The 19,315-nt window shown below is 40.4% G+C and overlaps 1 protein-coding gene across 2 annotated transcripts; it reads right to left on the reverse strand.

The window, feature by feature from the left end:
* Nucleotides 1-2,263: 2,263 nt before the first annotated feature.
* Nucleotides 2,264-17,852, reverse strand: Cthrc1 (collagen triple helix repeat containing 1). Of its 2 annotated transcripts, none has more exons than XM_029555204.1 (4): nt 17,567-17,852; nt 12,620-12,841; nt 5,286-5,502; nt 2,264-2,746 (listed from the first exon to the last, which is right to left on the reverse strand). In XM_029555204.1, the coding sequence occupies exons 1-4, from the start codon at nt 17,777-17,779 to the stop codon at nt 2,604-2,606; spliced, it is 795 nt and encodes a 264-aa protein (XP_029411064.1). In that variant the 5' UTR covers nt 17,780-17,852; the 3' UTR covers nt 2,264-2,603. The 2 variants fall into 2 exon arrangements, with proteins under 2 accessions (XP_029411064.1, XP_008849769.1); XM_008851547.3 differs by having other exon boundaries at nt 17,522-17,851.
* Nucleotides 17,853-19,315: the final 1,463 nt, after the last annotated feature.

Genomic DNA, 19,315 nt, shown 5'->3' on the forward strand with positions numbered 1-19,315 from the left:
ACTTTTTGTAGTGGCTGTACATATCCCCACTAGTACTCTATTTGGAGTTCTGCTTTCTCCACATCCTCCCTCATCAATACATATTGTCCACTTTTTTATTTGAAACATCCTAATGTGTATAAAGTGGTATTTGTGTGGTTTTAACTTTCATTTCACTGATGACTAGTGATGCTGGGTATCTTTTCATTCTTTCATGGGCTGTTTCAGAGAAATGCTTATTTATTGTTTGATTATGTGGTTTGACTTAAAATTCTCATTCAGTTGTCAGAAAGTTCTGTCAATAGTTCTCCATTACCCTACAGATAACTGTGGTGGGTTTGACCCCCATGGTATTTTCGCAACCTCCTGTGCCAGCTTTTTCTCTTACAGCTCCTCTACACACCCTAAGCTCAGCATACTAGTCCTGGAACATAGTTTATTCCCTACCTAGAGTTTTCACTAAGGTTCCTGTGCGCGCTCAAAATGTTCTTAAGTCCCTGTCTTCAGCCTTCAATATTGTTTCGTCCAGAGTGCCCCACTTCTCCTTCCCAGATTCTTTTGAAGTAGATTACAGATATGGTATCATGTAATTCTTTCACTATTTCTAAAGACCAAGCAATATTTAAAGATAAATACAACAACATATCTCAAGGAAAACTTGGCCTTGTTTGGTGCTTTTTGTTTTTTAAATTGGTGTCTGAGTCACAAACTTTGCAATGATATATAATCTTATGCTTCTTTTAATCTGGCTTTTTTTTCTTGCAATTTGTTGAACAAATCAAGTTGTCTTTCAAGTTTTCTATACTCTTTATTTTGTTTATTGTATCTCTGTGGTATCAGTGTCCTGTTCTTTTATCCCTGCATTTCTTGTCAACTAATGGTTACATTTAGAAACCAACTTGAATCCAGATTTGACTGCTGGAAAAAACGTATCTTACTTAGGTGGTTTTATATGACTTTACTAGGAAACAGTCTGATCTCTCTTTGAGGAATGTTATCAGTCAAGGATAAATACTACTAGTTCCCTCAATTCATGAGAGGTTGAAAAGAGTGGTAGTCTAATGTTGCATTCTTTCTATATTTGTTAAATGTATGAACATACAATATTATTATAATATATATACTGTATATATACTTTTAAAATATTTTATTATTTTTATATTAATTTATTTTTGTATTTTATTAATTTATTGTATGTATATATGTATGTGGGCACACATGTGGAGGTTAGAGGACAACTTGTGGCAATTGATTCTCTTCTTTCACCATATGGGTCCTGGGAATTAAACTCTGGTCATCGTGCTTTTTAGCAAGCGCCTTTATCGCAGAGTCATCTCACTGGCCCTATATATACTTTTTTAAAAGAGAAATTCCTTCACCAATGAGTTGGTTACTCAGATACAATTCATATAAAGAAGGCAGAACAAATGCGTGGTTCCATTTGCCAGTTTTGAAAACATGTTGATTTGTTGGCATCCTGCACTTTGAACAATGGCTTTTTATTTTAATACCATGAATACATGTACATTACCTTACTATATCATGTTGTTTTGATGTTGCAGTTATTACCTTTATTGATACTTCTATCATCTTTGCCAGTAGAGACCAATTCAAGCTTCTTTATTGAGTCCTTTGAGTTGTCTTTCACAGTTGTCTTGTTTTCCAAGGTAATATGTTCTGGGCTCATAGTGCACATTTCCTGTCAAGAGCTAAAATCACTCATTTCTTCCAGGACCATACTCAATGTAGCTTTCACGGTTTGGCCACCACTGAATTGGTCATTGTTCCTGGGTCTTTTTAGAAAAGACAACTTGGGCATTCATGCTAATACTTCCAGTTCAAGCCGGGAACTTCATCTGTGTCACACCTATCCTGACTTCATGAATTCTTTCTGGTCACGTTAATTGAAAGTAATCACTCCTGTTCTGAACTATTCCACCTCCTTCAACAGGATCATTTTTATGTATGTCTAATCCTTTCAACCAAATGGTGAGCAATTTGAGGCCAAAGCCATATCTTTTTTCTTTTTGTTAAATACAGATAAAATTCCTAAAATACTGTTATGTTCCTGACATATAAACAGCCTTTTGCCTTTGTAGCCCTCAAGATACAGAACGATTCCTGTACTAAAAAAACATATCGTTAAATGATTAGATTTGTTTTACTTTTCAGGTATAAAGTACTAGAAACTCAACCTCAGTGGCAACTAGTTAATGATATTAAAGTTGTTTAAAATGTTTTATTTAATGAATATAAAATAATTCCAAACATTTACAACTTGTACAAAGACATAACTTTTATATTTTTTAAAATGGTAGACTAAGAAAGTAGAAAATTCTAAAGACCACAATCACATTCTAAAATACAGGTTTAGAGAATGGGAGCATGAAAAAAAGTCATCAACTAAAAAATCCTGAAACCATTTTTGGTTCATGTAATATGGATAACACTAGACTTTAAAGTGTGAAATCACACTTTGGTCTGTAAACATATTTGTTTTTTGTTTTTTGTTTTTCATTCAGCTGTATACATAAAGTGATTTCTTAAATGTTATTTAAATGAATCATTCAAAGGTATGATTTTTAAAAATAAAAGAGGTAGGGAATGAAAAAAAATCAGAGGAATTATTTTGGTAGTTCTTCAATAATAATGCGAGACACTGAATTCCATCCAGTAGAAGCATCTCCTTTCGGGTAATCTGAACAAGTACCAACCCAGATGGCCACATCCACCAAACCAGCACCAATTCCTTCACAGAGTCCTTCCACTGCAAAAGACGGACAAGCACAACTCTCTTCAGTGCAAAAAACAAAAGCATTCACTTTGCATGTACTGTAAAGGCAGATTCTCATTCAGCTTAATGCAAAACTAGTAAAAATTCTAGCACCTAATAAGCACGCCATAATAAAGTTCTCTTTTTCTTAGTTGGTGCATAAATTTTCTTTTTGGTCTTTTTGAGACAGGGCCTCCCTGTAGCTCCAGCTGTCCTGGAACTCACTATGTAGACCAGGCTGGCCTTGAACTCACAGAGATCCGCCTGCCTCTGCCTCCTAAGTGAATAAATATTTTTAAAAGGTATATTCATAGCCACTATGATATAAGCGTTAACAGGCAGTTTTTTTTTTCAAACCAGAATGTGTTTAATTACAGAGATAGCCCAGAACCAAAGAGTAATTTATTTGATTAAATAGAGGAAGCCTACACTTTCAAAAGTCAAGATTTCCCAACTTTTGAAAAGGCCTGAACCAAGATACACACGTCTTTTTTTTTTTTTTTTCAAGAAAGCCCTATTCAGCATTTATTTCCAGATTTGATATTATTCATGTAGAAGATAGGACTTTCATACTACTAAAAGAAATTTTAGCACAATCATTATACCAGCCCTTCAATTTGTAAATTCCATTTTACACAGAATTCTTTTTTATGTCTACAATTTATTTATTTATTTGTGTGTGTATGTACACATTTGGTTGCACGTGTACCATTGTGCTTGAGGGGAGGTCAGACCACAACTTGCGGGAGTTGGTTCTCTCCTTCCACTATGTAGGTCTCAGGGATCAGATTCAGTTGATAAGGCTTGGGGGCAGGGACCTTTTACTTGCTAAACCATCTTGCCAACCTTTTACACAGAATTCTTAAAAAGAAACTCTGCTTTTTGTTTTATGTCATTTTGATGCTCTCTAATAATGCATCTTTTCACATGTCTTCTGCAAGTTCACATACTAACATACACTTTGCATTCCACCTTAACACAATTCTTCACTCACATCTAAAAGAGAGATTTCACAATTGGTCATTGTAACAGACAGAATGACACTGTGGTGGTTTGAATGAGAATGTCCCCCATGAGCTCCAAGTATTTGAGTATTTTGTCCCCAATTGGTGCTGCTGATTGGGGAGGTCTTAGAAGGTGTGGCCATGCCGAAGGAAGCGTGTCACTGGGAGTGGCTTACAGAGTTCTTAAGCTTTGCCAGATCTCTAGTCACTCTCTGCTTTTTGTGTCTGCTTGAAGATGTGAAAGCTTAGCTTCTGCTCCTACTCCAGCCTCCTCTGCCACCATGTCTCTCCGCCATGATGAACTCTTGCCCCTTTGGAACTGTAAACTAAATAAACTCTTTCTTTTATAAGTTCCCTTGGTCACAGTGTTTCAACAGAAAAATAACTAATGCAGTTACCTTTGATGTCTGTGTGAAGAAAGGAAACTGTAGGTTGGCAGATTCTTAAAATGAATCTTGGCATAAAAGTAAACCTGAAACTGTTTAGGTTTCTCACTTGATTGAGGTTGGTGCCCTCATGAGCCTGGTCAAGTTTGCACAGTTTAACTGAGTCCCAGGAATGTAAATGTGAAGCACTCTGCTTTCAGTGACTATGACTACTGTAAATCCAGTGACATCAGAATCCAGGAACTAGCACTGATTCAAACCTCTCCCACAGCTGGGAGAGGTAAGCAATAAGCCCACAATCCCATTTAAGTTGTCTGGTATACTCAGTACCATGTTAGCTGAAAATGTCCAGCCATCCTTGAGTTTTCCCAAGGGATCCACCTGTCTTCTGTCTTCTGAGTGCTGGTATTAAAGGTGTGTACCACCACATCCGGCCTCTATGTGTGTTTATGTGTGTGTGTGTGTGTGTGTGTGTGTGTGTGTGTGTGTGTGTGTTGTTTAATTTAGTCCTATTTTATGCATATGAGTGTTTTGCTTGCATGTATGTAAGTGCACAGGTGCTATGCAATGCCTGTGGAGGCCAGAAGAGGGCATCAGATTCCATGGAACTGGAGTTACGGGATGGTTATTAGCCACTTTGTGGGTGCTGGGAATTGAACCCAGGTCCTCTGTAAGAGCAGCCAGTGCTCTTAACCACTGAGCCATTTCTCTAGCCCTTGCATATTTTGTTTTTAAAATACAGATACTGGTGGCACACGCCTTTAATCCCAGCACTTGGGAGGCAGAGGCAGGTGGATCTTTGTGAGTTCAAGGCCAGCCTGGTCTATGTAGTGAGTTCCAGGACAGCTGGGGCTACAAGGAGACCCTGTCTCAAAAAGACAAAAAAAAAAAAAAAAAAATGCAGGTACTGGGGCCTTGCCCTAGAGATTCTTAGCCAGCTGATCAGAGATGAGACCCAGGAGTGTGTATCTTAAAAAAGGATCCATAAGTAATTGTAAAGTGCAGCCCGGGGTGGAGACTCGGGCACTGCAAACTCACTAGAGATCCCTTTAGAGCAGGCTAGTTACCCAGCACACTAGTGGAACATGAAACTATTCTTAGGCAGATCTGAGGCATGTTCTGCAATGCCACTATTGTACATACCAGAAGAAGTACGATGAATATTAATTGTTGAATTTAGTTCAGGGCTTCCTTGGTCTAAATAGATAATGGCTTCAATGGGAAGAGGTCCTGAACATTCAGCTCCATTGAACGTGAAATACCAACGCTGACAGCATGCGTTTCTGCATTTTAGCCGAAGTGAGCCACTGAACAGAACTCGCAGGGCACTGTTAGAGCGCATTTTGGTAAATGTACACTCCTGCAAGAATCAGAAGAATAGATTAACATTTTTCACTTTAACTAAAAAAAGTTTTGATCACCAAGTTCTAGAGGGCAGCCAGGAACAAGTACAACAGCCTGTAATGTTGGGGGAAAGTCTATGCAACCCCATTGACCAACAGTTGGAAAAGAGGTAAGCCATATCTAGCACTGAGCTTTTTATTTGATAACCTATAGGGTCTGGTCTGGGAGAGGCAGTGTCCCTCCAATTATAGGCTAATACCATTTAAATTCTCTCTCTCTGTCTCTCTCTCTCATTCATTCTGAATTTCTCACTCTCTCCCCCTTGTTTTTGGTTTTTTTCTTGAGACAGGGTCTCATGATGCTGTTGGAAAAAAAAATGAAAACATTTCTGTGGTGGTGTGTTTCCATATGGCTTTTTATTTCTTTTTTTAAGGTGGTCTCTCCATATATGTACATATATATACTTTCTGTGGTAGTATGTCTCTTTATGGCTTCTTCCTTCCTTCCTTCCTCTTTCTTTTTCTTTCATTTTTTTTAGACAGGGTTTCATTACATAGCCCTAGCTGTCCTGGAACATGATATAAAGACGAGGCTGGCCTCAAACTCACAGAGAGCTGCCTGCCTCTGCCTCCAGACTGCTGGGAGTAAAGATGTGTGCCACTATAGTTTTCTATATGACTTTTATTTAAATTAAATTTATTTATTTATGTATATTTTGGTCTTTTTGAGACAAGGTCTCCCTGTAGCCCCAGCTGACCTGGAACTCACTATGTAGACCAGGCTGGTCTCGAACTCACGGAGATCTACCTGCCTCTGCCTCCCAAGTGCTGGGGGTAAAGGCATGCACCACCATGTCTGGCTTAATTTTATTTTAAAAAATATTTTATTAATGTGGTTGGGGATTTAGCTCAGTGGTAGAGCACTTGCTTAGCAAGCACAAGGCCCTGGGTTTGGTCCTCAGCTCCAAAAAAAAAGAAAAAAAAAAAAAAAGAAAATATTTTATTTATCATGGTAATTAAAGTACTGGTGGAATTAACCTTATTGGATGTTTAACAGCTATACTTTGACGCCTATACTAATCTGGTCAGAGGGACATAAAGGGCAGTTTTTGCTCCTTGCTGTCCAAGATTGACTAAGTTCCAGGGGACTATGGAACATCTCTCAAAATGTCCTGCAACTGTGGTGAGTCACCTGTCCTCTTGTTCAGGGAGGTCATGGAGACCCCACGAGATGGACTTGAACCAGTGTCCAGTCTACAAAGAGGAGGATCAACTCAGAGGAAACATTTCCTCCATGCTTCCAAGTGAAGCCAGACATGGACAAGTAGGACCTTTGACTTACCTTCACATAGATGGAACTGGTAAAAGAAAGGAGCCAGGAGCTCCTCCCAAACCCATGTGACCCCTGAGGAACAGATCCTCAAACGACCTTAAGTGTAAAAATAAATTGATTTATTTGGGCCAACTATATGGTCTTAAACACCCAAAAGGAAAGTATAACCAAAGAGTAAAGTGATCAGTATATTTCTTTAAGAGTTCAAGGGATTACTCTTCTCAGACATTAGGCTTAAGTCCATATAAAAAGCTTATTTAGACAGTTTTTTCTCATTGATGATTTTGTTCTGAAGCAGACAGACATCTGCTCAGATATAAGACTTCAATACTGTAGTGCCCACCTGTAGCTAAGGGAGATAACCCACTATTGTTCGAAAATGATGGCTAAATTTGTTTTCTCCCCCTATCTAGAAGCCTTTGAGAGAGAACTGATACTGATTCTAACCACTCCAACATCTATCAAAATGCCTGAAAGCAAGCCCTGAATCCATCATGCTAGAGTCCAGCCTTAGCAGACAAAAGAAAAATGAGGAGGAACCCAAAAGAGGGATGTTTTTGGAAGGTCTTATCAAGAAATGGACTCTCATATGAACATCTGAAATTTGCCCTGTTCTGACTTTTTTCTAGTTCCCTGTCTAAAACTTGTAATGCTAATTACTCTTGCCTTTACTTCTCCTTCACATTTCCTATTCACCTGTCAAGGACTTTCTTTTCCCCCTACAGATAAGAGTTATGCAATTTGGGAGTCTTTTGGGTACACTGAAGGGGTACTCCAATTGCCTCACCCTTCATCCCTCTTCAGCATGGAAACCAGAGCAGTATGTGTCCCAATTCCCAAGCTGGGTAACCTCTTCAGAGGATGGTGTGATAAGAATAGGAGGTAGGAATTGGCTAGGCAGTTAGTGTAAAAAGACCCCAAAGAAAGTAGCCAGTTTCTTGGCTAAAAGTCAAAATGTCTTTGGGCCTCTTAGTAACATACTCTGTTCCAAAGGCCAAAACTGTCAAAATGTCAAAAGCATTTGGGATCTTGTATCTAATCCTTAAAAGATTTTAGGGTTACCTCTTCAGAGGAGCGAATGTTAGAGTAGCAAAAAGACCCATAAAAAAAAAAAGAAAGAAAGAAAGAAAGAGTACATGATGTTATTAGAAAAAAGTGATGGGGAGATATGGGAGGAGTTGGAGGGGAGGGAGTGGGCATGGATTTGATCAAAACACCTTATATGCTTATAAGCCTGTATGAAATTCTCAATAAATTATTTTAAAAATATTTTATTATTTTTATTTTATGTATATGAGTATATTGCCTGCATGTGTGTAAGTGTACCCGTGTTGTGCAATGCCAGTGGAAGTCAGAAGAAGGTGTTAAATCCCCTGGAACTGGAGCTACAGGTGGTTGTTAACCATCATGTGGATGCTGGGAATCAAATCCGGGTCCTCTGTGAGATCAGTCAGTGCTCTTAACTACTGAGCCATCTCTCCAGCCCCTCTATGACTTTTCAAAAGGTCTTTAATGTTAGTCATCCCTCCCCATATTCCCCCCTACCTTTCCCTCCCATCCCCACTCCACTTAACCCTTGCTGCTCCATATTCTCCTTTTTCCTTCATACCATCTGCATTCTATCCCCTTTCCCTTGGTCCCCTAGTAGTTTTCTGACTTCTATGGGTACTCCAATTTAAACACACTTATCTGAAGATTCAAAAATAGCATCCATACATGACAAAGAACATGCAGCATTTGTCTTTCTGGGTCTGGGTGACTTCACTCAGAATTATTTCCAGCTCCATCTATTTACCTGAGAATTTCATAAGTTAATTTTTCTTTACAGATAAATAATATTTCCTATTGCTCAAGACACCACGTACTTGAGTCATAGGATATGGAGAATCAAGCTTCATCTCTACTGCCTAGGTTTCAGGGGGCTGGAAGGTTCTATGCATGCTGCTGGGGCAGAAAAGTAGTCAACAGTTTTACCCAGTGGTGAACTCTATGAATCATAATAATTACCAGCCTGGTGAGATGGTAGCACCAATATTATGAGATTAATTGAAGAATTTCTGATTCAATTTAAAGCTCACTCTACAGATGGACTGCATGCCTGGTTCAATTACCTGGGTCAAAAACCTGTGGTTGGCTAGGTAAGAGGCCCTAGGGAAGAACCTAATACTATTATTCTGCTAAATGGACATAGTAATAAGTTGTCCCCTATGCTCTTATTTTTATACTAACTGATTAGTGCATCTCTCAGTCCTCATCAGTGAAACTTTTCTTTGCAGTAGATGAGAATTAATAGAGAGACCCACAACCAGTCAGTGTGCAGAGATTAAAAGACTGTGAAATGTTTAGCTCTAAATGGGACATCTGTATCACAAGACCCAAGGATCATGGAGGAAGAGGGGGCATAGAGATTGTATGAGCCAGAGCCAGTGGATGTCTACAACAAAGCATTATTTGCTGGGCATGACAAGCCTGTTGCACACATGAACTCACAGCAGCTGTGACTGCATGCACAAGATCTGTGCAAGATCAAACCAGTCAACATTGCATCATGGATAGGGGAGAGGCTCATGAAGTCCTACCCATACCTGAAAGCTATAGGCAATTGATGGCTGTTGGGGGAGGGAGAGTCAGCTTTCTTCAGGGATGCAGCCCCTGAGAGGCTCCCCATGCTCTATGGTCTTAGACCTGTGCATATGCAGACAGCACTAAGTGGACTGTCAGTTTAGAAAAAGAGCACATGAAGTTGGGAGGGGAAAGTGATGGTGGTGGGGTTAGGGAGGAATTGGAAAGAGGGAATGGGGGGAGATTAAAAAAAGAAAAAAAGGGGGAGCTGGGGAGTTGGCTTAGTGGTTAAGAGCACTGACTGCTCTTGCAGAGGACCTGGGTTTGATTCCCAGCACCCATATGGCGGCTACGAACCATCCTTAACTCCAGTTCCAGAGGAATCCGAAGCCTTCTTCTGACCTCCGTGGCATTGCACAACATGGGTGCACTCAAATACGTGCAGACAATACACTTGTACACATAAAATAAAAATAATAAATACAATATTTTTAAAAAGAAAGAAAAAAGGCTTTGAAGTTATATTGTGAATTTTAATTAACTATTCTCTCTCCAATGTATTTTAAAAGGCTAAATTTTATATATAGAGATTCTCTATAAGATGATAGATAAGAGATTTTGATACAAAACTCTAAAAAAGTCAACGTCTGGCTTTCTTAACTGTATCTTTCAGTTTTATCAGAAACAGCTAGTCTTCAGTACTTTTGGCCAACCAATCTATATACTTTTTCCTCTATTAAAAATATTTATTGAGGGGGATGAAGAGATTGCTCAGTGGTTAAGAACACTGACTGTTCTTGCAGAAGACCCGGGTTTGAATCCCAGCACCCACATGGCAGCTAACAACTGTCCATAACTCCAGTTCCAGGGGATCCAATAGCCTCTTCTGTCCTCCGCAGGCATTGCACGACATGGGTGCACTTACCTACATGTAGGCAATACACTCATACACATAAAATAAAAGTAATAAATAAATATTTATTGAATGCCAACTATGTGCTGGATAGTTGAATACAGAAGTTAGCAAAAGGAAATCCCTACACTGCTAGAACTGACATTCTGAACTACTGCTGCCTGACAATATGAATTTGTTCTTTCTTTTTTCTTCTCTCTCTCTCTTATTTTTGTTTGTTTTGTTTTTAATTTTGCTTTTCTTTTAGACAGGGTCCCTACTATCTCAGGCTGAGATATGTAGCCAAGGCTAGCCTTGAACTCTGGATCCTCCTGCCTTACCCCCTGGGTGCCAGGATTACAATTGTGAGTCACCACACTAGGCTTGACCTTTCTTCTGAAAAACAGCACACAATAGAAGGCATGAAGCATAGGCAAGTTTATGTGTATGTCCCAATAGTAAGACACAGTTTTTTTTTTTTCTTTCAACTAGTCTTCACAAAAATCTGTCAGCTGGCTTATATTCTACAATATTTTACTTGCAGAAAGTTCCTGTATCTGTGCTAAAAGGAAGATGAAGACATATTAATAATGCAGGATCAGGACTGGAGAAATGGCTCTGTGGTTTTGCCGAGAAGCAGAAATCCAGCTAACAACCATCCCTAACTCCACTTCCAGGGGGTCTGATGCCCTCTTCTGGCCTCCTCCAGCATTGCATGACAGGGGCACACTTACATACATGCAGGCAAAACACTCATACACAAAATAAAAATAAATAATGCAGGATCTATAGGGATAGCTTTTAGGAAGAGCTCAGCAACTTCTGATGAACAACTGTAAAAAAGAAAACAGCCCATCAGTGTTAGATGCTTAAATAACTAGGTAACATTTTAACAGACCACTTTCTAAGAAAACACATATAAAGAGAGAACAGATCACAGTCACCAAAAATATGGTAGCTCAATGAAAAACCATTCACACAAAACCAATATATGCAAACTTAGTAACAGAGCAGCAAGACTTGAGATAGGGAACTGGTATAATGCCAAATTTATATCTTAAAACCTTAGAGTTTGATGAAAATGATCTTTGTTTATCTGGTGGTAGTGGTAATTAAAATCATTAAATGCTAAACTATAGATATAGAATCATAAGCAGAGTTGCTCAATAAAAGACGGAAACTTATAAACAGCACCAACTTTTTCAACTCTGTCCCATCCCACTGGACTTGCCAGTTGCTTTTTGTTGTTGTTGTTTAGACAGTGCTGGGGTCCAACCCAGAGCCTTGCTCATTCTACCACTGAACTACATTCTAGTCAAGCATTCTACCATTGAGCTGCATTCCAGTTGCTAGCACTAATCAAAGTGACTAAATCACTAATCAAAATGGATTGCCAGACATGCTTTTTGAGTGTCCTCTCCCTACACAAACTATTGCAGAATCACTATCAGGACTATTTTAAATCACTCCTAGTCCATTTTATTTCCCTTAACCTATGCAATTTTAAACTGAGCATATTACCTTAGTAAGAAAAAAAAATTTTATGGACTTCCCAGTAGCAAGGAATTCCAATTATGTGGCAATTCTTAGAGCCATCTCCCACTTTTAGGTCTGAAATTACAGCAGGATTTGTTAGACTAAATTTAAATTCACTCTATGACAAGATTAGAAAGTTGGTTGCTCTCTAACAAGAATATCCTGTGCTTTCTTTTTTAATTTGTGCTAAAGAGTAAAGTGATTGGGCCAGTCATTGTAGTGCATGCCTTTAATCTCAGCACTCGAGGCAGAGGCAGGTGGATCTCTGTGAGTTCAAGGCCGGCCTGGTGTATAGAGTGAGTTCTAGGTCAGCTGGGCTACAGGGAGACCCTGTCTTAAAAAGACCAAAATAAAATAAAATAAAGTGATTATTTGTCTTAAGAGATAACTATGAAATTAACAGAAATGTTATCAATTTTCTTCATTAATTTAAGAAAAAAGTCACATGTCATTTATTATGTGTCTTTTTAAACTTAAAGTCCTTCAGTTTGGGGCTGGAGAGAGGGCTGAGGAGTTAAGAACCCTTGCTGCTCTTCCAGAAGACTCAAGTTTAGGTCCCAGAACACACACAACATCACATCAAGTTGCTCACAACTACCTGGAACTCCAGCTCCAAGGGATCCCAGCCCCTCTTCTGGCCTCCACAGGTACAGGCAGACACACTTGCACAGATACACAAACACACACACACACACACACACACACACACACATACACAAATAATAATAGTCGTTTATTTTAAAAACAAAGTTAAATCTCAATTATAAAAACTCATAAATTTTGCTTCAATTTAAATATAATTCAGACTTACCGCAATTTTCCCAAGATCTATGCCATAATTCAATGAACTCCATGAACACTGCTTGTAGTTTGGGGTCCAGGATTCTTCAAAGCTTTCCCTTAAGCACTCCCCCTTTTCTCCTTTGAATCCATCCCGTCCTGGGATCCCAGGTGTACCAGGAATGCCATTGGCCCCGGGGTTTCCATCACGACCTGGGACTCCTGCTGGCCCTTGTAAACACATTCCATTATACTACAGTGGGAAAGGAGAAGGGAAAACAAGGGTCATTACCTAAGATTAAAAGACAATATGGAGATGTTGCTCAGTAGTAGAGCCCTTGCCTAGCATGCACAGGCCCAACGTTTGATCTCCAGCACAATATAAATCAATAGCTATACAAACAAACAAAAAATATGACTCAAATGATGACAACTGCAATTACTTTGAACTTATCAAAATCCCCTTTACACCACTTGTCCATGTTTTAATGAGTTATAGAGAAGTCATTTTCAGGTTATTTATAAAATGTTATTTCCTTTATTTTTATTTTTCTCATTTTATGCGTATGTGTGTATTGCCTGTATGTAGGTAAGTGCACCCATGTTGTGTAATGCCCTCGAAGGTCAGAAGAGGCTGTCGGATCCCCTGGGACTGGAATTATGGACAATTGTTAGCGCCATGTGGGTGCTGGGATTCAAACCTGGGTCTTCTGCAAGAATAACCAGTGTTCTTAACTGATGAGTCATCTCTCCAGCCCCTCCTTTATATTTTAAATTAAACAAAGTTTATACACATACAAATCAGAGGACAACATGTTTCCATTTGTCTTTTTCTTTCTACTGCTGATTATAAGTACATACAATTTTAACTAGCTGTATTCCAAACATATAATTTGATATCCTGGTTATTTCCCTTATTGTCCCATATCCTATAAAGAGACTTGGATTTTATAAATGTACTTTTATAGTTTTATGCAAACTGTGCCATTTTTCAATGATTAGTTTTTGGATGTGTTATTTCTGGGGTTTGCCATCAATGCTATAATAAACATCTTTATCCAGATAGCTTTTTAAAAGAGAATTCTTTAAGATTAAGTGCTAATGGCATACCTATGAAGTAAAATGTTAGCAGTCAGTAATTATCTTGTACTGGCAGTATCTCTATGCTCGATATGCATGTTCTCTGCTGCTTTTATTTTCACCTAAAGGAAAGGGAATTAAGGTAGAACTTCTGGCTTCAATCCATTCCATATCCCTTAAGAAGAGTAAGTGGCCTAGTTCCAAGTGACCATTTGTCTCCAATAGATATGCAATAATCTAGCAAACCATCTGTAAGTACTAGGATTCTCTGTTTTGGTGGTGGTGGTGGGTGTCTTGAAGTGTATTTTGCAAATGCATGGATTCTAGAACCATTTTCATACCGTCTTGGCTATGTGAGACAAGGCCAGTTACTCAGCACTTCAGTATCTGTTTCCTTGTGTATAAAATGGGGATTATAATAAACATTCTTGACTTGTAGGTAGGGTTTTGTATGAGATTTAAGTGAATAATATATAAAATACGCTTAGAAAATGCCTGGAACACTGTAAACACTGTATAAGTGTTCTAATATCTCCATGATTGGTATGAAGTGATGACTTTGGGTAAGTCTCCATTCCCTTGAGTGGATCTTACCAGGGTCTAGAGTTGAAGAATTTAAGCAAATCTATGGGCTGGCATACATAAGGCACTTACCAAAGGTGGTTCACATAGGCTAGCATGTATATGAGTACACACACATACACACACACACACACACACACACACACACTGCAGTACTACAAACACAATATTTTGAGCTCCATTTGTTCAATTCCTGTGCCTACCCCTGAATTAGTTAACATGGAAATGGGGGTACCATTAATTATACCTTCCAAAACCCAATTGAATTCACTTGCGGTGGTTTGGATAAGAAGTTCCCCCCATAGGCCCAAGTATTTGAACACTTGGTATATATATGGACAGTTGGTGGTGGTATTTGGGGCCATCAGGGAAACCCTATGAGGTGTGGCTTTGCAGGAGGAAGTACAATACTGGGGGCAGGCTTTGAGAGTTCATAGCTTAGCCCATTTTCGGTTTGTTATCTCTCTGCTTCCTACACGTGTTTGAAGATATGAGTTCTCAGCTTTCCACTCTAGTGCCTCCTGCCATGCTTTCCTTGTAGTGATAGGCTCTTTTCTCCTCTAGAACCATAAGCCAATTAAACTCTTCCTTCTATAAGTTGCCTTGGTCATGTTTTATCACAGCAACAGAAAAGTGGTTCATACACCATAAATTTTTACTTTAACATTCCACTTATTTATGTAAATTATCCAATACGATCATTCTGTGTGTAAATGTTGTCCCAAAGGGGGGAAAAAAAAATACAAAAGTAACTTCAAAGTTATCTTTTAACTTTATGATCTGGGATTAGACATGATCAGATTTTAAATTCCACTAACAACACTATTTAGGGAGAATCCTATGTAATCATACTGTTTACCATTTAATTTGCTTCTGATGTCACTGGCTCCATCTTTGTTTTGGTCAATGGCTTTTTCTTTTCTTTCTTTTTTGGTCTTTTTGAGACAGGATCGCCCTGTAGCCCCAGCTGGCCTGGAGCTCACTATGTAGACCAGGCTGGCCTCAAACTCACAGAGATCTGCCTGTTTCTGCCTCCCAAGTGCTGGGATCAAAGGTATGCACTAACACGCCCAGCTCTTATCAATGCCTTTTTCTTAATGACTTGGGTGTTACCATTTCCCTGACTATAAGGGGGAAATTCACTATTACATATTTATTATCAGAAAAATAGAAGAATATTTTAAAGTTGCGAAAGTACACGAAGACACGTCAGCATATGAAATATTTTAAGACAGTTGAGTGTATTTTAAATTTAATTTTCATGTTTTTGTAATTTTATGCACTCTAACATGCAGATATGGACCATGTTTGGACATCATAAAGTGAGAAAGAAGAAGAAATCACACTTTTGATATTCCTTACAAGATGTTACATAAAGTTTTATTCTCTCTTAACAATAGTGCTCCTCTGGGCACAATTTTGCACCCCAGGAGACACTTGGGAACATTTGGACACATTTTAAGGGATTGTACTGGAGTCTAGTGGGAAATGGTTAAGGAGTCTGCTAACCAATCTACAATGCACAGAGCAATCTCTACAAGGAAGAATTACCTGACCCCAAATGTTAATAGTGCCATGACTGAAAAACTGTATTCACCCTTTCATTAAAAAAAAAAAAAAACCTCAGAGTCCACATAACTTCATTAGATTCAGTTCCACAGGATTATTTATGTCTTCACCCACTTTATAACGTTTGTACCAATGCATATTTAGAACTGCCAGTGAGGGTCTATAAATTAAAAACTGAATGGAAGCCCAAACTCCCTCTCCCCCTCCCTCTCCTCGTTTCTTTTATTGGCCACCAGGGGGCAGATCTTGTTGGCAGCGTGAAAGGAAGGCTTTGAGAGATTCTATACAAAGAAGTTGCTTTACAGAATTTGTTGAAGCCTTCCTAATGACCCTGTGGACTTTTTCTGTCGCCAAGAACAAATCCAGTCTACAGGATGCACCTGAGCCTGGCTGCACAGCAAGCGTTTCCAAGTTGAGTTAGTGTTGTGGGAAACCACCGTACTTAGGAGGGGGAAAATGTTAGCTTTATGGGGGAAAGGGGATAGTTTATGTATCTAGGGTACACATTCATAAAATGAAAGCTGCACATGAACCGCATTCACTTGGTACAGTTTTAAGAATTTGGGCACTTAAAATAGAACTGTAGCCCCAACACACAGTCTGCTTTTATGGAGCAAAATTATATACCATAGCACCAAAAAAAAGTCTGTGTAAAAGCAGCAGGAATTTTTTTCCCCCCGAGTGCTCTGAATCCAGCTTAGAATGAACTGCCAGGACTTGTTTTATTAGCTCGGTTTAGAATGTCAGCTTAACAAATTCAAACCTTAAAAAAAAAAATCAATAAATGCCCCCTGTCTTATGTCCTGCAGTGCCTGTCAACCGTATGTGATTGACTGAAAGACTGACGTTTATGATGTGCCAAGGACTACAGTCAACCAAAGGCTGGCTTTTGCATAGGACAGAGAACCTCTCTCCCGGCCACTGGATTTGTTGACTTTTAGAGGAAAAGAGTTTTATGCAAAGAGGCTTTCCCACAGATTAGCCCCTTAGAAAGCACTTCGGCTGCTTGTTGGCCTGGAAACGCTTTACCTTTAGCAATGTGCCTCCCTGATGGTCACAGACTGAGACCTGACTGTCCATCTGGAGGACTCTTGCTCTGAGACACTCTGTTCCTCCTTTCAGCTTCAAACCCTCTGAAGCATTCCTGGCCCCAGCTGTGGTCCTCCAAGGGGTAAAATTGCAGCCTATGCTCCCCAGGAAGATGACCTAAAGTGACTCACAGTCTTCAAGTTAGGAAGAGTTGGACGGATGCTTTGTGGGGGTTGTTGTTCCTTCCCCAAGGCAGACGTGGCCACCAGCTCCAACAAAGGACACGTTGCACCGCCTTAGGCCTTAGCCCAGGTGATCAGCCAGCCTAGGGTCTTTCTCGGAGGCGTTCTAACTCACCCAGGTTACTCCTCTAACCCCTATTGCAACCCCTCTCTCCACTCCACCCAAGGGTGGCTTTCCAGAGGCCGGAAAGTATTGGGCGACTACATGGACTTGGGGGCATCCCATCTGACCTACATTGCATCTCTGCTCTAAGATGACCTTTCCTTGGGAGTTCCATGCCTCCACGGCACACAGGTCCCTGATTTTCCTACACAGACTCAGACAAAGAGGACACCCAGGCACATCTAAGGCACATGACACCCTCCCTCTGCATCTGTGACTCGGTCCTCTCCTCCAGCACTGAGATCAGGACCGACTCTCTCAGACTCACCAGGTCCACCACCTCCCTTTGCCTGATAAGCGCCTTTTGTTTCACCTTGGGAGTCTCAGAGGCACTGGAAGGCGCAGGCAGTTGCAGCAGCAGCAGGAGAAGGAGGCCGAGTAGCTGCGGCGGGGACGCGGTGTGGTCCTGGGGGTGCATGGCGCAAGGCGGCTGCCAAGCCTGGAGCAGGAGGTGAATGAGACCGCGGGAACCGGGACCTGGTCGGCGTCTGGCCCCACCGCGCTGCAGGACGGCCTCCCGCTGCATCAATGCTCCTTTCACCCCCTCTGCCCGGCCTCCTTCCTTCCCGCCCTCTGGACACTTGGAGCTGGCATACTGAAATAGGATGAGCCCGGCTGGAGCCCGCCCCTCTGCCGCAGCTCCGCCCGCCGGGACCCTCAGGGCGTGCAGCAAACCTGGTGGGAAACACTTCTGCAGAGAGACCCTGGCCGGTATCTGTGGTCAGGAGCCACAGGTGAAGATCTCGAGGAGGAAAATGGAAATAGCACTTCCTAAAAGAGAAAGTTAGAGGGGTTGGAGATATGATTCAGTGGTTAAGAACACTTGCTGTTCTACCAGAGGAACCGGGTTCAGCCCCCAGCACCCACATGATGGCTAACAACCATCTGTAACTCCAGTTCCAGGGAATCCAAGACCATCCTCTGGTCTCTGTGGGCATTGCATGCATGTGGTGCATTTGCATACATACATGCAAAGCACTCATACACATAAAATAATGTTTTTAAAAAGTGTGTTAGACCCGGGTGTGGTGGCACACACCTTTAATCCCAGCACTTTGGAGGCAGAGGCAGGCGGATCTCTGTGAGTTCAAGGCCAGCCTGGTCTATATAGTGAGTTCCAGGACAGCTTGGGCTACAGGGAGACCCTGTCTCAGAAAGACCTAAAAAAAAAAGTGTGTTAGAGACTGAGGTCCAGGAATTGTCTTCTGGACCCTTAATTCCTTAATTCCTAGCATGAACCAGCAAGTCTTTGGCCTATATTTTAAAAGGGAGATGACACATGTGGGGACATTAAGGAGAGAGAGCCATAATATCATAATAGTTTTCAATGTCCCCTTACTCAAATGACTGATAATGTTTAAATAAATGCTATCGCTTTCTAGGCTCTGAGATGTAAATCTTGCTCACTTGGTCTCTTAGTAATCCTGTGGGGCCTATTATTTTCCAGGCTCACCCCCATCCTCAAATGAGGAACTGAGGCTAATGGAAATTAATCAACATTCAGTGGTGAAAGTGCTCATTCCACTTCTGACTAATACATATAAGTTCCACCCATACCTCCTTTTACCCATGGAAGAAAGCATCCTCATGAACCAAGGTCCCTTCCAGGAAGGGTCAGGTAGGAGCAGGAGCTCCTTTGTATATCACAGGCAGAATGGAGGTCTTGGCATACCTGTAGCAATGCCAGGGTGCTGCTGGATGGTAATAATGCTGAAGCCAAATTCAACTCAGCAGGGTTCCCATTAGAAATCCAGACAGGCACCCTGAATTAGAAAGGGCCCAGCTGATATTAAAGAGAAGGAACAGTGGCAGAGGAGCAAGCCAGAGCAGTTCTAGGATGCTCAGCCCAGGGCTAGTACCTAATGACAGGTAAGTTTCATTCCTGCTTGCCAGATGCAGCAAAAATCCAAAGATAATTTTTTTTATTTAATAACCACATGATTAGAAGAAGCATTTCATTACAGCTTTAACATATTCAGTAACACATTCCAGGGCAAGGATACATCTCTTTCAAAAGTGGCTGTAAGTTTTTAGATTCACAGTTGAATTAATACAGTTATAC

The sequence above is a fragment of the Nannospalax galili genome, unplaced genomic scaffold (assembly GCF_000622305.1).
Source record: "Nannospalax galili isolate Female #2095 unplaced genomic scaffold, S.galili_v1.0 scaffold284, whole genome shotgun sequence".
Classification (NCBI taxonomy): domain Eukaryota; kingdom Metazoa; phylum Chordata; class Mammalia; order Rodentia; family Spalacidae; genus Nannospalax; species Nannospalax galili.

Coding starts and splice junctions, on each gene's coding strand:
- Cthrc1 (XM_008851547.3), bottom strand. CDS start 17,779: ATGCAGCGGGAGGCCGTCCTGCAGCGCGGTGGGGCCAGACGCCGACCA. Junction 12,842..17,521: donor AAAGGGAGGTGGTGGACCTG/GTGAGTCTGAGA, acceptor TTCCCACTGTAG/TATAATGGAATGTGTTTACA. Junction 5,503..12,619: donor TAGATCTTGGGAAAATTGCG/GTAAGTCTGAAT, acceptor TGATTCTTGCAG/GAGTGTACATTTACCAAAAT.